General features: G+C 40.8%; 1 protein-coding gene across 1 annotated transcript in view; it reads right to left on the bottom strand.

Moving 5' to 3' along the window:
• ror1 (receptor tyrosine kinase-like orphan receptor 1) overlaps nt 1-20,063 on the bottom strand; it is a 182,830-nt gene that overhangs the window by 45,774 nt on the left and 116,993 nt on the right. The window contains exon 2 of the mRNA XM_074667846.1: nt 3,475-3,537. Within this exon, the coding sequence (XP_074523947.1) occupies nt 3,475-3,537 (63 nt within the window). The remainder of the gene's footprint in view (nt 1-3,474; nt 3,538-20,063) is intronic.

Genomic DNA, 20,063 nt, shown 5'->3' with positions numbered 1-20,063 from the left:
GCGGATCGGTGCGGCGTCCGCAGTAATGCGGACTCTGCACAGGTCTGTTGTGGCGAAGAGGGAGCTGAGCCGGAAGGCGAAGCTCTCTGTTTACCCGTCGATCTTCGTTCCCACCCTCACCTATGGTCATGAGCTTTGGGTAGTGACCGAAAGAACAAGATCGCGGGTACAAGCGGCCGAAATGAGCTTCCTCCGTAGGGTGGCCGGGCTCTCCCTTAGAGATAGGGTGAGAAGCTCGGCTATCCGGGAGGAGCTCGGAGTAGAGCCGCTACTCCTCCGCGTTGAGAGGAGCCAGATGAGGTGGCTCGGGCATCTGATGAGGATGCCTCCCGGACGCCTCCCTGGTGAGGTGTTCAGGGCACGTCCCACCGGGAGGAGACCCCGGGGCAGACCCAGGACACGCTGGAGAGACTACATCTCTCGGCTGGCCTGGGAACGTCTTGGGATCCCCCCGGAAGAGCTGGCCGAAGTGGCTAGGGAGAGGGAAGTCTGGGCTTCCCTGCTTAGGCTGCTGCCCCCGCGACCCGACCCCGGATAAGCGGAAGAAGATGGATGGATGGATGGATAAACTACTGTACAAACTGACAGTTCACTTGACGTCATGGTAGCCAACAGATATGCTGTAGCACTGGCGCTAAATTTAGCTAGCTAGTAACATACTTATAGTACAAACTTACATTTGCTTCTTGTCGTGTTTCAAACAACAGCACTACATAACTACACAGATAAAAACCTTACTTCAATGCGTTGTGTCCGGTAAAAACTTGTCTTGAACAAAGTAAGTTTGTTTGGTTAAAAGTCAAATCTTTGCGACAGAGTGCGTGAGACTCCAGGCTAGAAGGTAGCGAAGTGGTCCATTTAAAATAGATCCTCTTCATAGAATCTTTAACAAATATAGCATTTATGCTACCTTAATAACCAGAAATATGCCAGTTGGTCATTTCCACAAAAACAAATCAAATGGCCATCTTTGAAAATTTCGGTGGTTTGTTTATCTTGTGTGTGACGGTGTGTGTGTGTGTGTGTGTGTAAGCTAACTTCACTGAGATGCTGTGTGATGTAAGTTACCAGCTTTGAACTCAAAGTTGTGAAAGGTCTGTGAGGATTCTGAGCTGAACATTGTTATGAATAATGAGTGGAAGCAACGAGACAGCTTATAAGACAGACAGACAGACAGACAGACAGACAGACAGACAGACAGACAGACAGACAGACAGACAGACAGATAGATAGATAGATAGATAGATAGATAGATAGATAGATAGATAGATAGATAGATAGATAGATAGATAGATAGATAGATAGATAGGTGGATAGATAGATAGATAGATAGATAGATAGATAGATAGATAGATAGATAGATAGATAGATAGATAGATAGATAGATAGATAGATAGCCTTTATTTCAGACTCAGGGTCCATATGTGGAGTGTGTTTATAAGTTGGTTATCACAGCTGGAAGCAGACAAAAAGACATGAGGAGATGAGCAAACAGGTGACAAGAAGCTCGTATGAGTGTGATAAAACTGCCCTGGTTGTGATTGTCTGGTACTGAGTGTTGTGGTATTCGGCACAAGGAGTTCAGTGAAACTCAACCCGTCGCCGCGGCCTGTCCCTTTAATGTGGCGGGTGACTAAACGGTGCCCTGTCATCAGCCTGCGTTTTCTCGCTGTGGTTCTTTGTACAATCAAACACTCACACCCAGGCACACAAACATAAACACACACACCCCCACACCACCGCAACACACACAAACTATGCACGTGCCCCAAACTGGAGATGTTACACAATACCTTTTCATTTTCTGCTAAATGCGATTTCTGGGCCACATTTAATAACACACGCAGGAGGAGAGCCGCGCTGGATGTGCAGGCTGCTCACAGCGAGACTCAGAAACCTGAGCAGCCGCACAGCTAACTAAACAAACTCCGAGGACACACCGAGGAGCTGAGACTGTAGCACTGCCAGCTACGCTAAAGGTGAATTTCATTACAGCTGGGTCGTCCTCCAGCAGAGAAAGGAGTGAAAGGAGAGGAAGTAAAGGAAGTGGAAAGCATAAAATAAAACAGAGTACTAAAGAAAGAAATCTCCACTACAGTCAACGATCATCACCCTGATATCAGCCCAATAATGAGTCTCTTTCAGCGAGATAAGATCCTGCTGCTGATGCACACGGATAGAGCTACGCTACCTGAATGCTGTCTACTGGTCAATCAAAACCATCCCCCGCCTGCAGACAAAACAAGCAGCGCAATCACCCTCCATCCATCAGATAAGAAACAGATGTTAGTCCCAGGGTTGAGCTCAAACTGGCACACTCATGCAGCCTTTGGAGGTTTTCATGTGTCACATTGTTGTGGGAAAATTAAACTGTTTCTATGATTTGTTTGGAGCTACTTCTTGGTTGTATTTGTGACTTTTTAAACATCCTGATTGGTCGCCATAATCCGAGCTAAACTGCTCAATCATGACCACAAACTACTGCACAGCTCTCCTCTTTCTTGCGCCACAAAGTGTGTTTTTCTGTCCAACGGATTCTGTGGGAGCCTGGACTTTGCAAGAGATGAACCAAACAAAGCAGAGAAATGAGATAGCTGAAATAAAGGTTGATTAAAGTCTCAAGAGCAGGGAATCTTTGTGGGGGATTAGGCAGATGTTGGCTTTCCAAGTTTAGAAGAAACCAGGGGAAGGAGAGGGCAGATCTGACAGATAACTCTGAGAAAGAGTTAATTGTTTATACAAGAAAAAAAGTAATGAATATGAGTGTTGTTCCTTATGCAACAATGATTTCGATTGATAAAAAAAGAGCAAACCAGTCGATGAGGAAGAAAAACAACCTTTTTTTAGCTCATTTTCCAGGGGATGAACTTGACACCAAAACGTTGTTTATCACGTATGACTTGCTGAAGCTGTAGCTTGGTTAATGGCTTCTGTATGACATTACATGCTATACTACCCCGATCAAAACAAGCACAAACAAGGTGTTGGATTCCATCTTATAGGGTGTTGTTGGGCAGTATTTTGAGCTAGAAAGAGGTAATGGAGTTGCTTTTGAGCTGTGTCAGGTGGTCTCAGCAGGAGCAATGCACAAGCGTGTGGACACTAACCTGAAGGAGGACCAAAGGCTGGTGGTGCTAGCTCTGCTAATGTTGGCCACACACATCAAATCAAAGAGGAGTAAAAGTAGGTCAGAGGAAATGAAAGGAAAGCCATACACCTGTGGCTGTGACCCCATGTGTGGAATGGATCAGTGTTTAACTTGTTCCATCAAATATTCTCAATCGAAGCTCACACTTGGACAGTGGGTTCTGTCTGTATAGCTAATCATTCAGAGAGGATTTCTTATTTCCAACAAAGGATTCACTTAAATATCTGACAGCACACTGCTCAACTGTGAACTTTAATTCCTGCTTTGCTTCTAAAAGACGTGTTCACAGTTTAAAGTGAGCACTTTGTGTGTATGTGTGTATTTACCATCAGCAGAGGAGTTCCACGAGTTTGTAGCAATCACGCTGGGGTCTTGGGGGAAGTCAGATCCTGTAAACAGAGAAACAGAGATTAGCATGTTTTAGACAAATTCAACCTCCTGATTTTTGTTGTTTTCTTCCACAAGATGCTCAGTCAATCCTGCAGTAAGTATAAACTTGGAGAAGAGTGAGTTAAAAAAAATTATATTGAGCCAGTTCTCGGCTAAGTGGCTAAGTCATTCAGCCTTATAACCAAAACCAACTCTCCCATGCAATTTCCAGCTTTCTCAACTGTCCTATCTTGTACAAGTAAAAGAGTAAAAGCCTAAAAATGTAACTTTATTATTAAAAATATACTTTCTTTTGAGATACTGACCCCAAATACTGGAACTGTGAGGAGATGTTAATCATAACAAACTGAACTATTACTTGCTGTATATGAACCCAGTTGCACCACAGGTTGACAAGTTTTCTTTCATCGTCTTTGCAATCAGAAGCCCAGATTTATATTTACTTGACTCAAATACATAAATATAAAGAATTGAATTGAAAAATCTATTCTTACTTTGTTCCTAAAATAAAATTTAAACTTTCTACCAGAACTGCGAGAGAAAAAAATCACAAGGTTGACACAGCCACCATGGTATACACCACCACGCCTCCAAGTATGCGTGTACTTATGCACTTACACGTCCAATTTTGAATGCATAAGTGTGCTCACACTGACTATGTGGAAAAATACAGTGCACTTAGATTTCTCTGCTGGTGCACTCAAAATGGTCAAAGAGTTGAATGTGGAACGCTGGACACTTCTCACACTCAATGATCGTCATATTGGCTACATAGAGGAATAGGCGGCAACATATCAAACGATGGTTGATGGATGTAGTCAATGAAAAGCAGAAGAACACCTGTGAATATTTGTGACATGCAATTGTATTTTCTGGGCAGTGTCTACTGTAAGACTACTGTGCACTGTTCCAGTAAGTGCAAAGGGTATGCAGTCCACATGTAAGCACACTGAGGAAAGTACGCAATTTGGGACACAGCAAGAAATTCAACAATGCAAATTTTAAGAAAACTAGAAACTTATAAGCCAGACAATAAAGAAATCTGGGAGATGTTTCCTGAAAAAGGGATAAAAAAACTACAGAGTCAAGTTGTTTTGCAATAAAAATTCCCTGAGCTAGCCTTCTGTTGATAACCTGAGGAGTCTCCCCTTGCTGGTCATAAGGAGGAATAAACATCTAATGAACTGCGGTGTTGCCCTTGTTTCAGACTCTAGCAAGTTAAGGGGAAACTTTTGTTGTCGCTCAATGTTGAACAGACCCACAATGTTCATGTTGGAACATTATGAACAGGAAGTAAGATTAAACAAACTGCTGTAGCACATGTCTTCAAATATGGAAAATCAAATATTAAAATCCAACTGTACAAATACAAAAACAACAGATCTCAAACTTCCTCAGTTGAAAAGCACCACAGTACTGGTGACTGCATTGTACGTTCTCAGGAGAGGATCAAAGTTTTTAATGTATAACAGCGAGCCTATCAGCGAGCCATGTGGACCTAATGCTGCATTATTACCAGCCGACGACAGAGCGGCCCTCTGCTTTTCATTACAGGGGAGAGGAGGCAGAAAAATGGGCTTCAGTGTGCGCCGCCGCGGGTCATAAGTTGATTCCTGACAAATGAAAAGGCCTGTGCTGGACTTCTACATGCAGGAATGACAAGGATGGAAGCTGAAACAGTTTTATCTTTGCTGATTCTTTGGACACCAGACAACTGACAAACGCTATCCCACGCTTACAACCAGCTCTGCTTCACAGGCTGATGCAATGTGTGCGTACATGTATATCTGCGCAGGCTGGGATAGTTTAACATGATGAATGAGTTACCGGCTGCTTGCCAACTACAGGCATGCATCTTACATTCACAATGGCATGCAAAGACACACTGATACTGAAATACACACACGCATTTATCTAATATTTCCAACTCATACTGTGCTAACATGTGTTCAAGGAGCAGGTTTAAAACTACTTTGTTCAGGAATTTACTGGAAGAAATATTAGTTTTTATATGAGAGGCATCGGGATGACAACCTGGGAGTGTGTGCAGTCAAACAGGACCAGGCGCCGCACACAGGGTCATGCTAATTGGGTGATAATGTGTTGTTTCGTGCATGCTGTGTCATGACGCTAACGACTTTGTGGTAGTGCCTGTGAAATGAGCTGTGTTAATGAGCAGAGCTCAGGGCCTCTGCACCTGTTAGCAGAGAGTCTGGAGGCCCAGAACAGGCGAACAACAACAGACTGCTGCTTTTACGAGTTGTGCTCAAGATTGTAACAAATATGTGGCGACTCTGGAGGGCTGATACGCAGTGGATTGAAGGTTTTCTGAGTCATGTTACAGGTTAAAAAATGATCTTTTGTGTAGCGAGTCTTGGCCTCAAGGTGAGCGTAAATTCTCCCGGTGTTCCGGGTGGATGGGCTCGAGGAAACACAGAGCTCCTGTGGTTCACAAAGGACAGGGGGGAGGGGGGAGCTGTAGATCACTGGCTTCACTAGCAGAGCTATCCGAGTGCAGCCAGGTGAGAGTTTAATAGCGGGGCTGGACATGGGAATACAAGGAGAGGGGAAGGATAAGAAAACATGGACAAAACAAAAAGTTTCAAAATGAAAGGATAGGTTTTTTGACTTCATAATTTTCAAAATTTTATAAGATCGTCAGTTTCCACAAGCCTTCAGCGATGTCGTAACAGAACTACTTTCTTTAACCCACCATCCAAAACTAAAATTTTCTTCTACCATCATAAATAAAACTGAAAAGCTGCACACCCTTTGAGAGAATAAATGTTCCAGCATTAAAAATAACTTAATTGACCTCTGGAACACTAAAAAAGACTTTAATTTTATTGACTTTTGCAAAGAAGACGCTCGCTGAACATGACTCATTCCTCTTTCTTCTCCTTTACATCTCCTCTATTTAGGTCACATCTGTTAGCTCTCTTTCACTGAGACAATCATGAGGAATATCTGGGATGAACTGCAGAGTAATTTTGAGATTAGCTTTCTAATGTTTCCCAGGGACAGAGGGAAGCAATTGAATAACGCCTGTTTGTTAATGAGGACCTAAAAATAGGCAGCTTCACAGCGCCTGTGTCACTTTAAATCAGAACTTTTTGCAGTTTTGGTAGCAGCCTTAATTGGATTATGATCCTGGTTGTCTATTTTCTAACTTTTGTACATATAATATGGATACAGGTCCCGTATGAATCACAAAAAAAGATCCAAGGTTTTCATTACAGTAGCTGCACTTCCAAAAAAAACCCAACTAAAATCTTATCAAGTGTTTTTGTCTTATATTAAGTAAAAATAGTCTTATCATACTCAATATGAGCCACATTCAACTCATCAGTTCAGAAAAAACGTTATTTAAAGACAAAAGGAGATTTGAATTGCTTGTAAGAAAAAATACCAATGGAACAAGAGAAATTTGCAAGAAAATTTTCCTATATCTAGAATAATGTGTTAATGAAAGTAATTTACTCTTATTCCATTGGCAGATTTTTTTTTATCATTCCAAGGAATTCAGACCTCATTTTTGTCTTCAAACAACTTGAAATAAGACATTTTTCTGTACTTGTCAGTTTAAGAAGGCATTTTCTTCTGAAAATAAGACAAAATCATTTGTTAGATTTCAGTTTCTTGCAGTGTTAGACTTCAATAATAACTTTTAAAAAATAATGAGTCATTTCAATCTTTAAACGGTGCCAATATCTGTTTGTAGCTTAGGTTTGGTGAAGTTAAGGACTCAAGTGCATAGTACATCATTTGATCATTTTATAAACAGTTTGTGCAATTAAAGATGCTATGAGGAGGATCTCTTTTAATTGCTCTCCCTTGCCCCCTTCTGGCCTGGGGTCGCACACCCACTGCCGTACATTACTTTAGTGAGGCGTGTGTTTGTTCTGGAGGCTGGATCGAAACAGATTTTCTTTATTCAAGACAACTTTCTACTGGATACAACACAGCGAGGTAAGGTATTTATCAGAAAGTTACGTCGCGATATGGTTTGAAATGTGACAACAAGCAAACGTAGCAGCCGGCTATATGTTAGCGACATCGTCAGTCGGTGCTCTGACATATCTAAAGGCTGACGTGACAACAAGTAAACACTGTCAGTTTATATGTAGTTTAGTAGCTATTATATTTAGCGCAGCTAACAGCCCGGTGCTATAAGACATGTCTGTAATGTGTAACGTTAGTAAATCCTGGTTATGTCCTGCCAGTCATCTGCCAAGTAGAGCTAACTTCATTTCAATGATAGACTCTCAAGTTGGAACAGATCACTGCAGAATAACTGCTGCATGTAGGTTGGAATGGACATGAGCACAAACGGATTAGCCTCTGTGTTAGCCTTTAGCTTGTGCTCTATCTCTCTCCTTTTTATCTTTATTCTGCTCTTCTGTCCTTTTTCTGTCTGACAGTTAGGCTCCCGTGTCCACCATCACTACAAAATTAATCACAGAAATCGTTTTTAGTAGAGAAAAACACAGATCTCTATGTTTTATCTCTTCCCTCTACTAAACTTCGTCAGCTGAAGTGGTGTTGTCGTAGAGACCTAGACATGTCGTTGAAGTAGCAATTCAAAATAACCTGTAACCAGAAATATTGGCGCTGATAATCTCATTTTAAAGTGTGGATAACAATCAGGCATACATTGAGAATCGAGACTTTTTTAAGATCACTTTCAAACTCCTCACAGCCCCTTTAAGAAAAGTTTTAGTTGAAAGGAAACTGATAGTGTGCTGTTGGGTTACATATACGGCTGTGTCAGAACACTGAGAGCTTTTAACATGATCTTTTTCGACTGAGCACCAGTCAATTGTCATGCTGCTGACTGAACCCAATAATGCCCGTCATGCAGGTGCCTATAGGAAGTCTAGACATCAAATCTCCACACAGAAAATTCCATGAGAGCAGCCTCTAATCGTCGTCCAGCTGTGTTTGGCTTCCGATGATAAATATCACGCAGCAACATGAGCTTAACCTCTCTCTCAAAGCTCTGAGAATTCGGTGTGACCTCGCTGTGACAGCAGCGGGCTGGAATTAGGGCAGAAGTTTAAGATTCAAGGCATGGGAATATCAAGTGAAGGAAAGCATTAGAAAATGAGAAGAGGGGAGCCTCCGGGGTACAGCAGTGCTGAATCAGAAATGTTCAATTCGAGCGGTGGTGCATAGCAACTAATATGCTGTTTTATGGTCTAGAGGCTGCATTGGAGCCAGGCTGGTTGGTGTGGTGAGTGAGGATGATGTATGAGCTCCCCCGCTCTGTTATTAGGGCCTCTCCCAAGGTCCTCTTCCTCCCTATTAGCTGGAAAACTGACCTAAGTCTGGGGTTATCTGGCAGCGAAGCAAACCCGCCATTTTATCAATACGGCTATGTAATATTTCTGTCCTAAGGAGGTGAAAGATAGATATGTTTTTAAAAGGAACATTTAGGAAAGATAACAATTTCCTTCCCCATTTTGTCTTTAAGAGATTTTTTCCATCCACTGATTGCCTGAGACCAGACTTGTGTGAGTGAGAGCTTCCGCTATTCCTCTGATTCGCCTGGCATCAGGATATGAGAAAATGATTCCTCCAGTAAAAAAAACAACAACCACAACAGTCAGATAAATAGGGAAACTGTGGGATTACTGTTGTTTTCAAGTTGTTGTAAAGCTTGTTAAGCGGTGTGTGAGTGAACTAATGAGGAGCCAAGACATCAGTGCCACTTCATCAGGCCACCCTTAGCTGATATCCACAACTAAATTAAGTGCCACATTGGGCTCAGGCAGCGTTGACAAATTATTAACACAAGTTCAAGGTCAGTAAATGAGAGGAAAGTTGTTTGGAAAATGTGAGAATGCTGAAAAAAGTGTGGATGTGAGAGAGAAAAGCAGAGCTTCATGATAACCCAACAGCGAAGACGCTCGTAAAAATAGCTTTTTAAGAAATGGGCTTCGCTCCCAGAATCCAGGTTTGTGTTGGCTGCAGAGTTTATTCACTGTCGTTGAGTTGCATGTAAATAAGAGTTACTCTGCACATACATGGGCATCACAGAGTCCAGAGCTGACTGCAGGGAGGGATGTGATGAGAAATTAAAGAGGTCCAAACATTTCCATCCCCTGGAATCTTAGTTTATTACCATTTGGATCTGAGATTCATAGTTTTGCTGTTTGTGAAGATATGATAACTTCATACCTGCCAAAATAACTGAGGAGATCTGAAACATAACAAGACTGCTACAGCAAAACTCTGTGGAGCAAGAGTTTGACCAGCTACATGTAAAATATTAGAGGAGACATCCTGAAATACTGCGCCAATGTTTTAGAGCAAAAACAACATTTTTGCAGGTTCACTTGTGCAAGGTAAAAACAAACTGGACAAAGAAGTTAGCATTCACGCTGTGGTGGATTTACAACATGCTGAGGATAGTTTGGGTTTATTTCCTCGCGCAACAACATTTGGAGTTTGATGAAAATGTGACTGTTTCTTTGACATTCACATACTCCTTTAGAGATAAGGTGAAACCTACTATCCTTCATGGTAAGAAAATTATTTTATCTAATTATCTTCTTAATATTCCCTTAAAACAAGCAAAAAAAATCATCCCATAGTTTGACCAACATGAGTAAAGATACTGTTAACATATCAAACATCCTTTCCTGAAGGCCAGGCCTACATGTTATGATGAAATAAAATGAACTGATACATGAAATGATACGGATAATGCATTTTTATCCAACTGTTACAATCACAGTAGAATACTGACTGTTTGATTTAACTTTAAGTCTTGTAGACATGTAATAAAATTATTATCATTTATTACCTTGAATAAAATCAGAAAGAAACAAAATACTGCAGAACAACAGGCCTGGTATGAACAATAATATGAAGAATATATGTGAATCCCCTCTTTAATGAACCTCACTAAATAAAATTCAGAAATGTAAATAACACTAAATCTCTGACAAAATATCAAATGTATAAAAATGTCATTGATCTCTCATCAGGAACAAAACAAACACTAAACACAAACTAAAGTTCTTTAAATGCACTTTAAAACTTTTTTTTGTTTTTACTTACACCCTTTACGATTTGAAAATTGCAATTTATTGCACTGTAATGTTGGTTTAAATTCAATAAATTATTCAGCCCTAGTCAGTATTCTGGTTTCTGAAACGTTCGGAATAATCAAGTGGCAACTTTGTTGAAGATTATGAGACAATGCGGAAGTGCTAAAGCTTGCTGTTTTTCAAGTGTCCACTTGAGGCTGGCCCTGTAAGTACCGCAAGTCACATACAAACTAAGCCAAAAGAAAAAGGTTTTCACAGCAGAAATAAACATATTTACAGCCTGATTCAAGAAACGTCTCCTGTCTGAATCGCTAATTTCACCATCAGCACACACTGTATGGGGGTGGGGTTTTTTTTTTTTTTTTTTTTTTTCTAACTCGGCAGTTTAGAAGATATTAAGACTGCAAGCTCGCCCAATCAGAGGCACAGCTTAGCTAACATGACTAGCAGGCGCCCTATAGCTGTACTCAAATCCCTCCGCCACTTTCAATATGGCTACAGTAGCAGAAAATTAGCTTCAGAAACAGACAGGTGACATCGGTGAGACTATGTCCATTAATTATACAGTCTATGGGAATAACCCATTTACACGTGTAAGCAAACAGGATTATTCTTTTTTTTTATGATATCCTGATCAAAATAGAGACGTGCAGACAACATTTCGACACACTGAGAACATCATCACGCAATGTATGTTATTTCCCCTTCTTCTCACTATATCCATAGCAACAGCAGCAACAACAAACACAAAAGCAGCACAGAGGACCTCCTGTACTCAAAAGACCAAGATTCCTTGCAAACAGAACATGCGCAGAACAAAACTGAATGTTCCTTTTGATGGGGATAGCCGAAGAGTAATATGCATGATGAAACATCCGGGTTGGAAAAGGAGTAACCCAGTTTTTAAAAAACAGAATAGGAGTGTATTTCAGTTCTTAAAAAGGGTCATTGGTGTTAACATGGCCATGATCAACCGGGTTGTTTCTGATGTTCTGAATATGAAAGAGTTACTGACTGCATGTACATGTAGCCAGTCAATCCCATGCATGTGTGTGTGCAGGTGTGTGTGTTCCCAGGCTCAACCGGAGCATAAAGCAGAATAAAAGCCGGCCCAGTGCAGGGACCAAGTGTTCACCTGAGGAGGACATCATGGACCAAAGAACACAGGATTCACTCACACAGTCCTGCTCTGTAACCTTATAAGACCACAGAGGAGGACAAGGGGGAAAATAGAGAGTATGGAGGGCTGAGCAGGGTAAATGACAGGAGGCTGGCTGACAACAAGGCCCTTTTCTGGATCAGAACAATGGACAACAAGAGAAAGAAAGACAGAAAGAGCTCATGTTTCAACAGATAGTTGCTCGAACATGTCTGGGTGAGATGAGCTGAGGAGAGGGAATATGCTGTGCAAGTTTATCCTGAATATATAATCTGAAAAGTGAACTCTGAACTCTAAACCACCTCAGAGGCTCCTCTTACTGCTGCAGTGACTTCATCTGAAACCTGAGGTCACTGAGAAGCAGAAGCTGACACAGACGAACAAGCGCTGCAACGATTCCTTTACACAGCATCCCGTCACTTCACTAAGATTATCTTAGCGTGTCAGGCTCACACTGTTAACTGTCACTACCCAGCATTCTTGGGTGCACAGAGGACAGCAAGGGGATCCTAGGATGCAAATGAGTCTGAACTCTGACCTCTCACCCCTCTGGACAAGAAAAGATCTTGAAATCTTGTTGTAATACTAATGTAAATTTCAGCTGTAACATTGTCTCCTGCAAACATAAACTGAGGCAGGGGGACTTCCATGTGAGCTGAAACATTATAGTAGCTTCTCCTTCTCTCAAGACCTTATTGGGTAGTGGATCAATACCAGGTCAATCAGTACACTGTGGCTAAGTGGGTCTTATTGGTATACCTGCTGGATAGCAAGTGGATCAGTCTGGATGCTGATCTTTTTATCAGCCGCATAGCACAGTTTCTTAAGTCTCATTTCAAGGTTTTTCACAAAAGAAGAAATTATTATTATTATTATTATTATTATTATTATTATTATTATTATTATTATTATTATTATTATTATTATTATTATTAATTCATTTTTTAATTTAATTTCTATATTTTTTATTTCTTTTTTTCTTAATAATTTTTTTATTTTTCTTTTATTAAAAACCTTTTTTTGTTGTTGTTTAAATCAGCACTTTAACACAAAAATGAGCAACTTAACTGTTATTTTGTTACACTTTATGAACATTAAAAAATCTGCAGAACTGCAGACAGCCATTATTTTTTTTTAAATGCTTATTTTTCATGCAAAGATTTCAGGTTGTATGTGTTGAAAATTTTTTAATTGTGATTATTCTTAATACTAAGAAATAAAAAATAAATAAATCTGGAAACATAACTTAATTTGTAGTTCTGACTTTTTTGTGCATGGACAGCAAAGCTAGCACCTGACATATAGGGATAGTACTACTTTAAGAAGCCGGACAGTGTGATGGTGATGAAACAGCCAGTCTTTGGTCAAACCACTGCCTTCACTCATATATTTATGATGGGGTCTCTGATGGCTCTGCAGAAGCCCGTTTGGACCTGTTGAACTGCATCAGACCTCTTAAGTTAAACCCCTGCTGTCCCTGCAGGCTCTGCACAGAAAACACGCTGATGTATAAGGCCAGGTTAACCCTCCTTGGGATGAGGCTCCCCTCGACTCAGGTTACCAGCGGTGTAAGCAGACTATTGAGGAATGTGCACAGGCATGTTACCACCTACTGTGCAGCTCATCTGTTTTCACCTGACAGGTCCAGTCCAAATGTGTGTGTATGTGTGTGTGCAAGCACTGAGCTTTCTGGAAAACCTGATCTGTCTCCAAGCTGATAGTCTGAGCCCTGAGACCTTGACGTAATCTGCAGAGGTAGCCGCCTGCCTGTTCATCTCTGAGGAATGTGAATGGAGTCATCACACCTGCATGTCAGTATGTCACCTCGCTGCAGAGCATGTGCTGCTTCAGTTTTTATGTATGAGCCCAGAGTTTAATGATGTGAACATGCTGCAGGTTGAGGTCTTGTTTATGTCACAGGTTGGGTGTGAAATTTAAGATTTAAGACCTTTAACTCAAAGTCCGTCAGTCTGTCTGTGGTTGGGACAGGAATACAGTCATCTCACTTGGCTCTCCGTTCATGACTTCTCCAAAAGGAGTGTATCATGTGTGCCAACAGTGTGAATTCTGTGAATAAGACACATGCCATATTGCATGCTTGGCTGTATGGGACAAAATCCTGTGTGTGTGTCTGCTCAGGTGCAGTCAGGGACACACACTCCATAAGCCCAGTGCCGGCATTCCCAGATTCCTCAAGGATGACAAATTCAAAGGGAGAGGCCTGGGCAGATGGAATCTGGGAACGCCGGGATAATGCTGCTGGATTTTGGAACGTGACATGGATTTAGACATCATGTGACCACGGCTGAGCCGGGTGCCATTCCAAAACCATTTTTCACGTCTGGTGGCATTTCCTCACTCAAAGCCGGATTTCTGCTTGTCTGTGGGATGTATGGAGATGAACAGGCCAGTGTTAAAACAATGAGAATGTTAAAACCAGAAGTTTTAATGACTGAGATAATGACATCTCAAATGAAAGATTTCTGACTGTAATCACAGCGATGGTTTGGAAAACGAGCAGTTTAGTTAAAGAGTGCTGGACTGTCTTTTGTAATTTTTGACACACAAAAACAAGTGCTGTGAGGCGGTTAAAAAAATCAATCCAATTAATTACAAGATTTGTAATTAATTAGTCTAATTAATCGCATTTTAGTGCCATATCTGCTTAAGGTCCCCAAATCAAGAATTTGAATCACAGGATCCCCATTACAAAATTGTAGTGCATGACTAATCAAATGAATTCACCAAGAGGAGAAGATTTGTAAATCCACATTTTATTTCTATTGGTCAATATTAAAAGTCAATGTTCGCTGCCATTGACGTCTATAGTCGTTAATTCAATTGCAACTGTTTAGTAGATTGTGTTTTTCAGCAGTGAGGTCTGGAGCTTGTCAATCAAAATAATGCTTGTGAATTGCTGTGGGTGAGAGTGGTGTGCTCTTTCGATGAGAGCTCAGCATGGATATGAGTAGGGAGGGGTACATTTCACATTTAAAACAATACCGTACCAATGCCCTGTATCTGGCAATAGGTATCCATACTCAACGGTAACAATTTGCTGTACTTTTTTGTGTTTATGTGGCAAAAAAAAAATATTTATTTAATAAAAACTTTTTTTTCAATGTAATATAATTATTCTTTAATATATAACCTTGTAGTGCTGTGTTGATGTTCAGCATGGAAAATTGCCTACTCTTCCACTCCCTCCCAGTCACAAGGATGCATTTAGGTACCTAAACATGGTACCTTTTGATTTTGAATTTTTGAATTGATACCCAGTACTTTTGACAAATCTCAGCCGGTACCTATAAAAGAACTTTATTCAGTACCCATCCCTAGATATGAGGAGAAGATGTGAGATGACAGAGGCATAGCGAGACACTGCAAGTCAGTAAAGCTCAGCCAGCTTACGCTCCAACTGAGGATGTGTTGCAGTAATTCAGAGAGAAGGAGCGGCGCCATCATGAGAAAAGACGACAGAGATCATGGAGAGGATCAAAGGATGGAGTGCCTGAGATAAATGCAATCAAAAAATATTATGTTTTGTAATTTTTTGTGATCAAAAACAGGAATAGAGACATGGAAGAAGAGAGTCCAGTCTTCTTAGGTATTTTTGGTGTTTAGTCTTAGGAAACATTATTTGGGTCTTAAAAGATTGTTGAAGATGCTCTTTAATTGGCTGGCAGCCAATGAGTTCATCTTGCATTCATTTTTAAAACACATTCATTTGTGGTGTAAATAATTAATGTAATTAAAACGTTAAAGTGACAGCCCTAACAAAAACAAATAAATCCATCAGACATATCAGTGTTTTGTGACATAAAAAGACAAAAAAAGGCTGTCACCATACCTGAATTACTGCACATACTCTAAATGTTGAGGCCAAATCAAACCTGCACATTTCTCTGCTTCTGGTTGTGCAACCACTGCAGTTTTCTGGTTTTCTCTTCAGTAAATCTACACTTATTAGAGTGGCTCTGGAAAAAAGGAGCCACTGATTGCCGTCATCTGTCTGCGCAGATGAACTGCCAAATAATTTGAAGATGCTCCTGGGAAACTGGGCGTGAGAAATTGCATCTCCATCAACTCATGACTCTTAGTCAGCTCTTAGCGACTGACGCTGCTGGATGACAGACTCAGCCACAAAAAATCTAACTCCAGGCCAGAGGAAAAGTCAGACTGAGAGAGAAAGACAGGAGAGACAGAGAAGAGTAAAAGGACGAGAGAAACGCAGTGTGAGCAAGAACTTTTCATTCCAGTAAAAACGTCCTGTGTTATTCTTATTCTTTGGTCTTCCAGCTCTGTGTTGGAGACAGAGTCCTCACCGCCAACACAGAGCCACTGAGACTTCCCCACACGTTCCTCTGTCAATCATCCTATAGGAGCTTCTCCTAACCCCAGGTTAAGAAAACAAGCAGCAGCATTCCTCCGATTGTTTACAGGAAAAGGTGGACGGCTAACGAGGAACACAGAAGGATAGAAGAAGTGAAATGAAAAGATAAGAGTGTAAGAAAGAAGGAGTGGGACTTTAGTGTCCCCAAAGACAGAGAGAGTGCTGAAAACGAGCCAGAGACAAAGCCACACTGCCGGCGTCCAAAACACTTAGAGGCAGGGAAACTGGGCGGGAAGATTTTCCACATCCCATACCACAAAAAAACATACATCTGAGAATGTGCTGACAGATACAGAACAATCCAAAATATGCAGAGACTGGTCGATAAGTGTTTCTGACAGGTCGATGGTACTCCTCCAAGATATGACAGGCTGTCAAGACCGAAGAGCAGAAACCTGTAGTTAAAGCACAAAGACCTGAGGAAATGGACTTAAGAACAGGGCTGAACAATATTGGGGAAAAAAAACAATATTGCAATTTTTTTTTTTTCATGCAATATGAATCTAGGAAATGTAAGTTTAGAGACATTTCTAGAATAAGCATAACATATCCCACATCCTTGGGATATGAGCACAGCACCTATTGCAATGACAATACCGAAGCAACATATTGTGCAGCCCTACTTTAGAGGATTCAAAAGGAACCCTATCCTTAAGTAATGGGATGGCTGAAAAGTTTGTAGCCTGACGAGGAAGGAGTTATGCCATAGTGATGAAACTTAAATTCAATATTTTCTGACACGGCATGGTTTATTTTCAGCATAACTGACACTGATGTAGAGTTTGAGGACTTTGAAATGTTGCAATTTGGCACCCTGGTGTTATCAAATAGCAGCAGAAAAAGGGGTTATCTCCAAAGGACATTCGCATCAACATGGTGGCTACATAAGGGGAAGATGCTCCAGCTTTATCAACTGTGAAAAAGTGGGCAGCTCAAATAAATTGTTTCATTGGGTAAATCTTTTTTATGGGTCAGCATCAAATAAAAATTCAGCCACCACTGTGTTTTATCCAGTGTCATGAGAGAGTTACATAAAGCTAAAGGGGATGTTTTGACTTTCACTGATGGTTTCTATCTGAAACATGAGACTAAACTGTCCGACTCTATCAATCACAGTTATGCAACCATCATGTGAAATTTATTAAAGATGTGCCAGTTATTTAGCTCCACACAGCACCAGCAGCCATTTGCCCTGTTGACAGTTTATCAGCAAATGACACAGTGTGTACTGTGGCCCATAGCTGATGTTAATCTGTTATTTCTCACCAACTGAAAGCTGGTAAACCCATGTTACCTAAGTTACAGAGGAAGTCACCTGTTGGAAAAACTTTGATTTGTTTTCACAGTCAAACATAGGGGATATTTTTGCCATTCTGGTGGTTTGGGAAGGTTACACCATTTCTTAGAAGATCAGCTTCAGCTAGAGAGATTACTAAAAGAAGGATTATTAGCATGATTTAGAAGCTAACTGCTCAGACACAAAAATCTGTAAAAAAAAAAAAAATTGTATAGAATAGAATAGAATAGAAAAGAACTGAATAGAATAGAATTCAAGAAAACAAACGTAAGAAAGTGTAAAGAAAGTGCAAAAAGGTCCATATGAAAATAGATGATGACAGCTTGTCCATCATTCTCCAGTCAGCCAATCTCCACCTCCACAGGGTCCAGGACTGAGCTTCTTCAGTGGTCTGTTCAGTCTCAGACTCCTGGATCCTGTCCGCGTACAATGTGGCGTTGGTGTACAGTGTTAGCTCCATAAATGTCTGTGAATAGCATGATGCTACTCTGCCTTATGGTATTCCCTCTGTTGCTGGGTTAGCAAGGCTAGCTTGTACATCTTATTGGAGAAAGATCTTACGTTTCCAATTTTCATGGAGGGAAGGACAGGTCGATGTCATTATTTCTTAGCCCACACCTGAGAACCAGCACGTCGTCCTCACCTCCTTCTCTTCACCTTATGGGGAACATCAGGCCTTGCACCAGTTAGCATTGACATGCTACAGGCTGTTAACAGCTGAACTCATATGTAAACAATGCGGCCATAGTTACATGTAGAATCTCCAGACAAACACAGGAGCAAAAATAGCAAAGATATTGCTGAAGCCACAAAAAGTTTGGTGTCCATGACCAACAGATGAACCATACAAAGTAATGACCCACGCTAAATAGAAAAATGATGAAAAAGAGATAAGATGGGCAGCGCCTTGCAACATCTATTATTCTAGGATAATTCATGTGACAGTGTCAGCACATTACCAAACTTTTGACTGCATGCTGTGATAAGCTGTCATATCATTGCTAACAGAGAAAGAACCATATGCAAAAAACATCCTCTGTCAGAGAAGGAAAAAAAATTGGAAGTGAGTTTGCTCGGTAAAAGCGATCAGCACTTAGTTCCTACTTTTTAACCAAATATGTAATTTGATTCTCCCTGTTGAGCTTGTGGGGTTATTTAACAGCTCCACTTCATTTTTCACATTTCTTTGAAGATAAAAAAGATGAGTGTTAAGTGTTTCCTCAAATATGGATAGATTAGACAGTGGAAATAGAGGGCTGCTTTTTTTTAGCACATAAGGGGGGGATTTGAGGCTCAAAAGACTCCTCTTCTAAACAGTTTTTGTCTACAAAGAATCTATTTATTCATTTTACCCATCTGCCCTTGCATTTGTATACACTGTAGACTTCATGATTCCGTTTCAGCCCATCTGTAACATCAGGAGGATGAGCGACCACCTGCTTTAGATCCGTCTCAGTTTGAAAAAAAAAAAAACAACCAAAAAAAAAGAGAAAGAGCAACAAAATTTAAAATAAGGAGAACAAAAGCAAAAGGAAGAGGAGAAAATGTCAAGCAGATGTAAGTGATGAAAACTGCAGAGATGATAAAAAGTAAACCTGACATTGTGGGGAAACTTGCCGGATGGAAAGAGACTGGAAGATGTTTAAACTGTGCGTCTGGAAGCATCGCTGAGCGAGGGAGAAAAGAATAAAGTGTGAAGAAAACTAAATCATGAGAGGCTGCAGAGGCGGAGACAAATGATGGAAAACAGAGCACGGAAAAAGATCAGGTGAGTCGATGTGAGGAGAAGGTGACGGTGGAAAAAGATCTAAACTTGCAGGTCCAGAAGCATAAAAGTGGATAAACTGTTTTACTAAGTTTCAGTGTTTGTCAGGGTGTTACTCACATCTGGCTTGCAAATTTCTGCTCCAGCGTTTCAGACACGTCAAGGATTGTTTCCATACTCAGTCTCATCTTTTTTAATCTGCATCAAGTATTAGTAAAATAGTAAAAATGAATGACGCAGACAGAGATTAACACAAATACAGGGTGGGACATCACAGCTAATCTCACCTATGACAATGTTTACACCCAGAGTCATCATTTTTGAACAATGAGCGATTAAAAACAGGATTTAAGCAAACCTGGACGTTATTAAAGGGGGTGTAAAACATAAAAAGAGCATCAGTACCACAAAGACTGACACTGAAACTTTCCACAAGAGACAAAGATGATCACACTTCTTCTCATGTATCCTGACGTCGTTGTAATTTCCATCTTATTTCACCAGATGACGGCTGCGAGGGCTGACTAAGCACACCTTGTAAAGCATCCCAGCTCGTTTCTCCAAACACAGTCTCAGCTCACCTCCCATAAACCTTGCTCCCTCTCAAACACACCCTTCATGGCTGATCCGCCTCCAGCCCAGATGATGGAAAGGAGGACAGATGGCAAAAAAAAAGGCGTAAGAAGGAGTGTTTCGGGCACAAAGATCTCTATTGTATTACCTCATTTCCTGTTCACAGTCTGCCAGGTCGCAGAGATGAAATCTGTTGGATCCCTCTGAGGGCTACACACCTTTATATGTTATTTCTGCTCCTTACTCCTCCTCATGGTGCCAGATCTTTAAATCTAAGACTGGG

Source organism: Halichoeres trimaculatus, unplaced genomic scaffold (assembly GCF_033239565.1).
Source record: "Halichoeres trimaculatus isolate MK-OKI-2021-1 unplaced genomic scaffold, fHalTri1.1 fHalTri1_scaffold_4, whole genome shotgun sequence".
NCBI classification, from domain to species: domain Eukaryota; kingdom Metazoa; phylum Chordata; class Actinopteri; order Labriformes; family Labridae; genus Halichoeres; species Halichoeres trimaculatus.
Note: the sequence above shows the minus strand (reverse complement) of the source record. Positions and strands in the feature narration are given on the sequence as shown.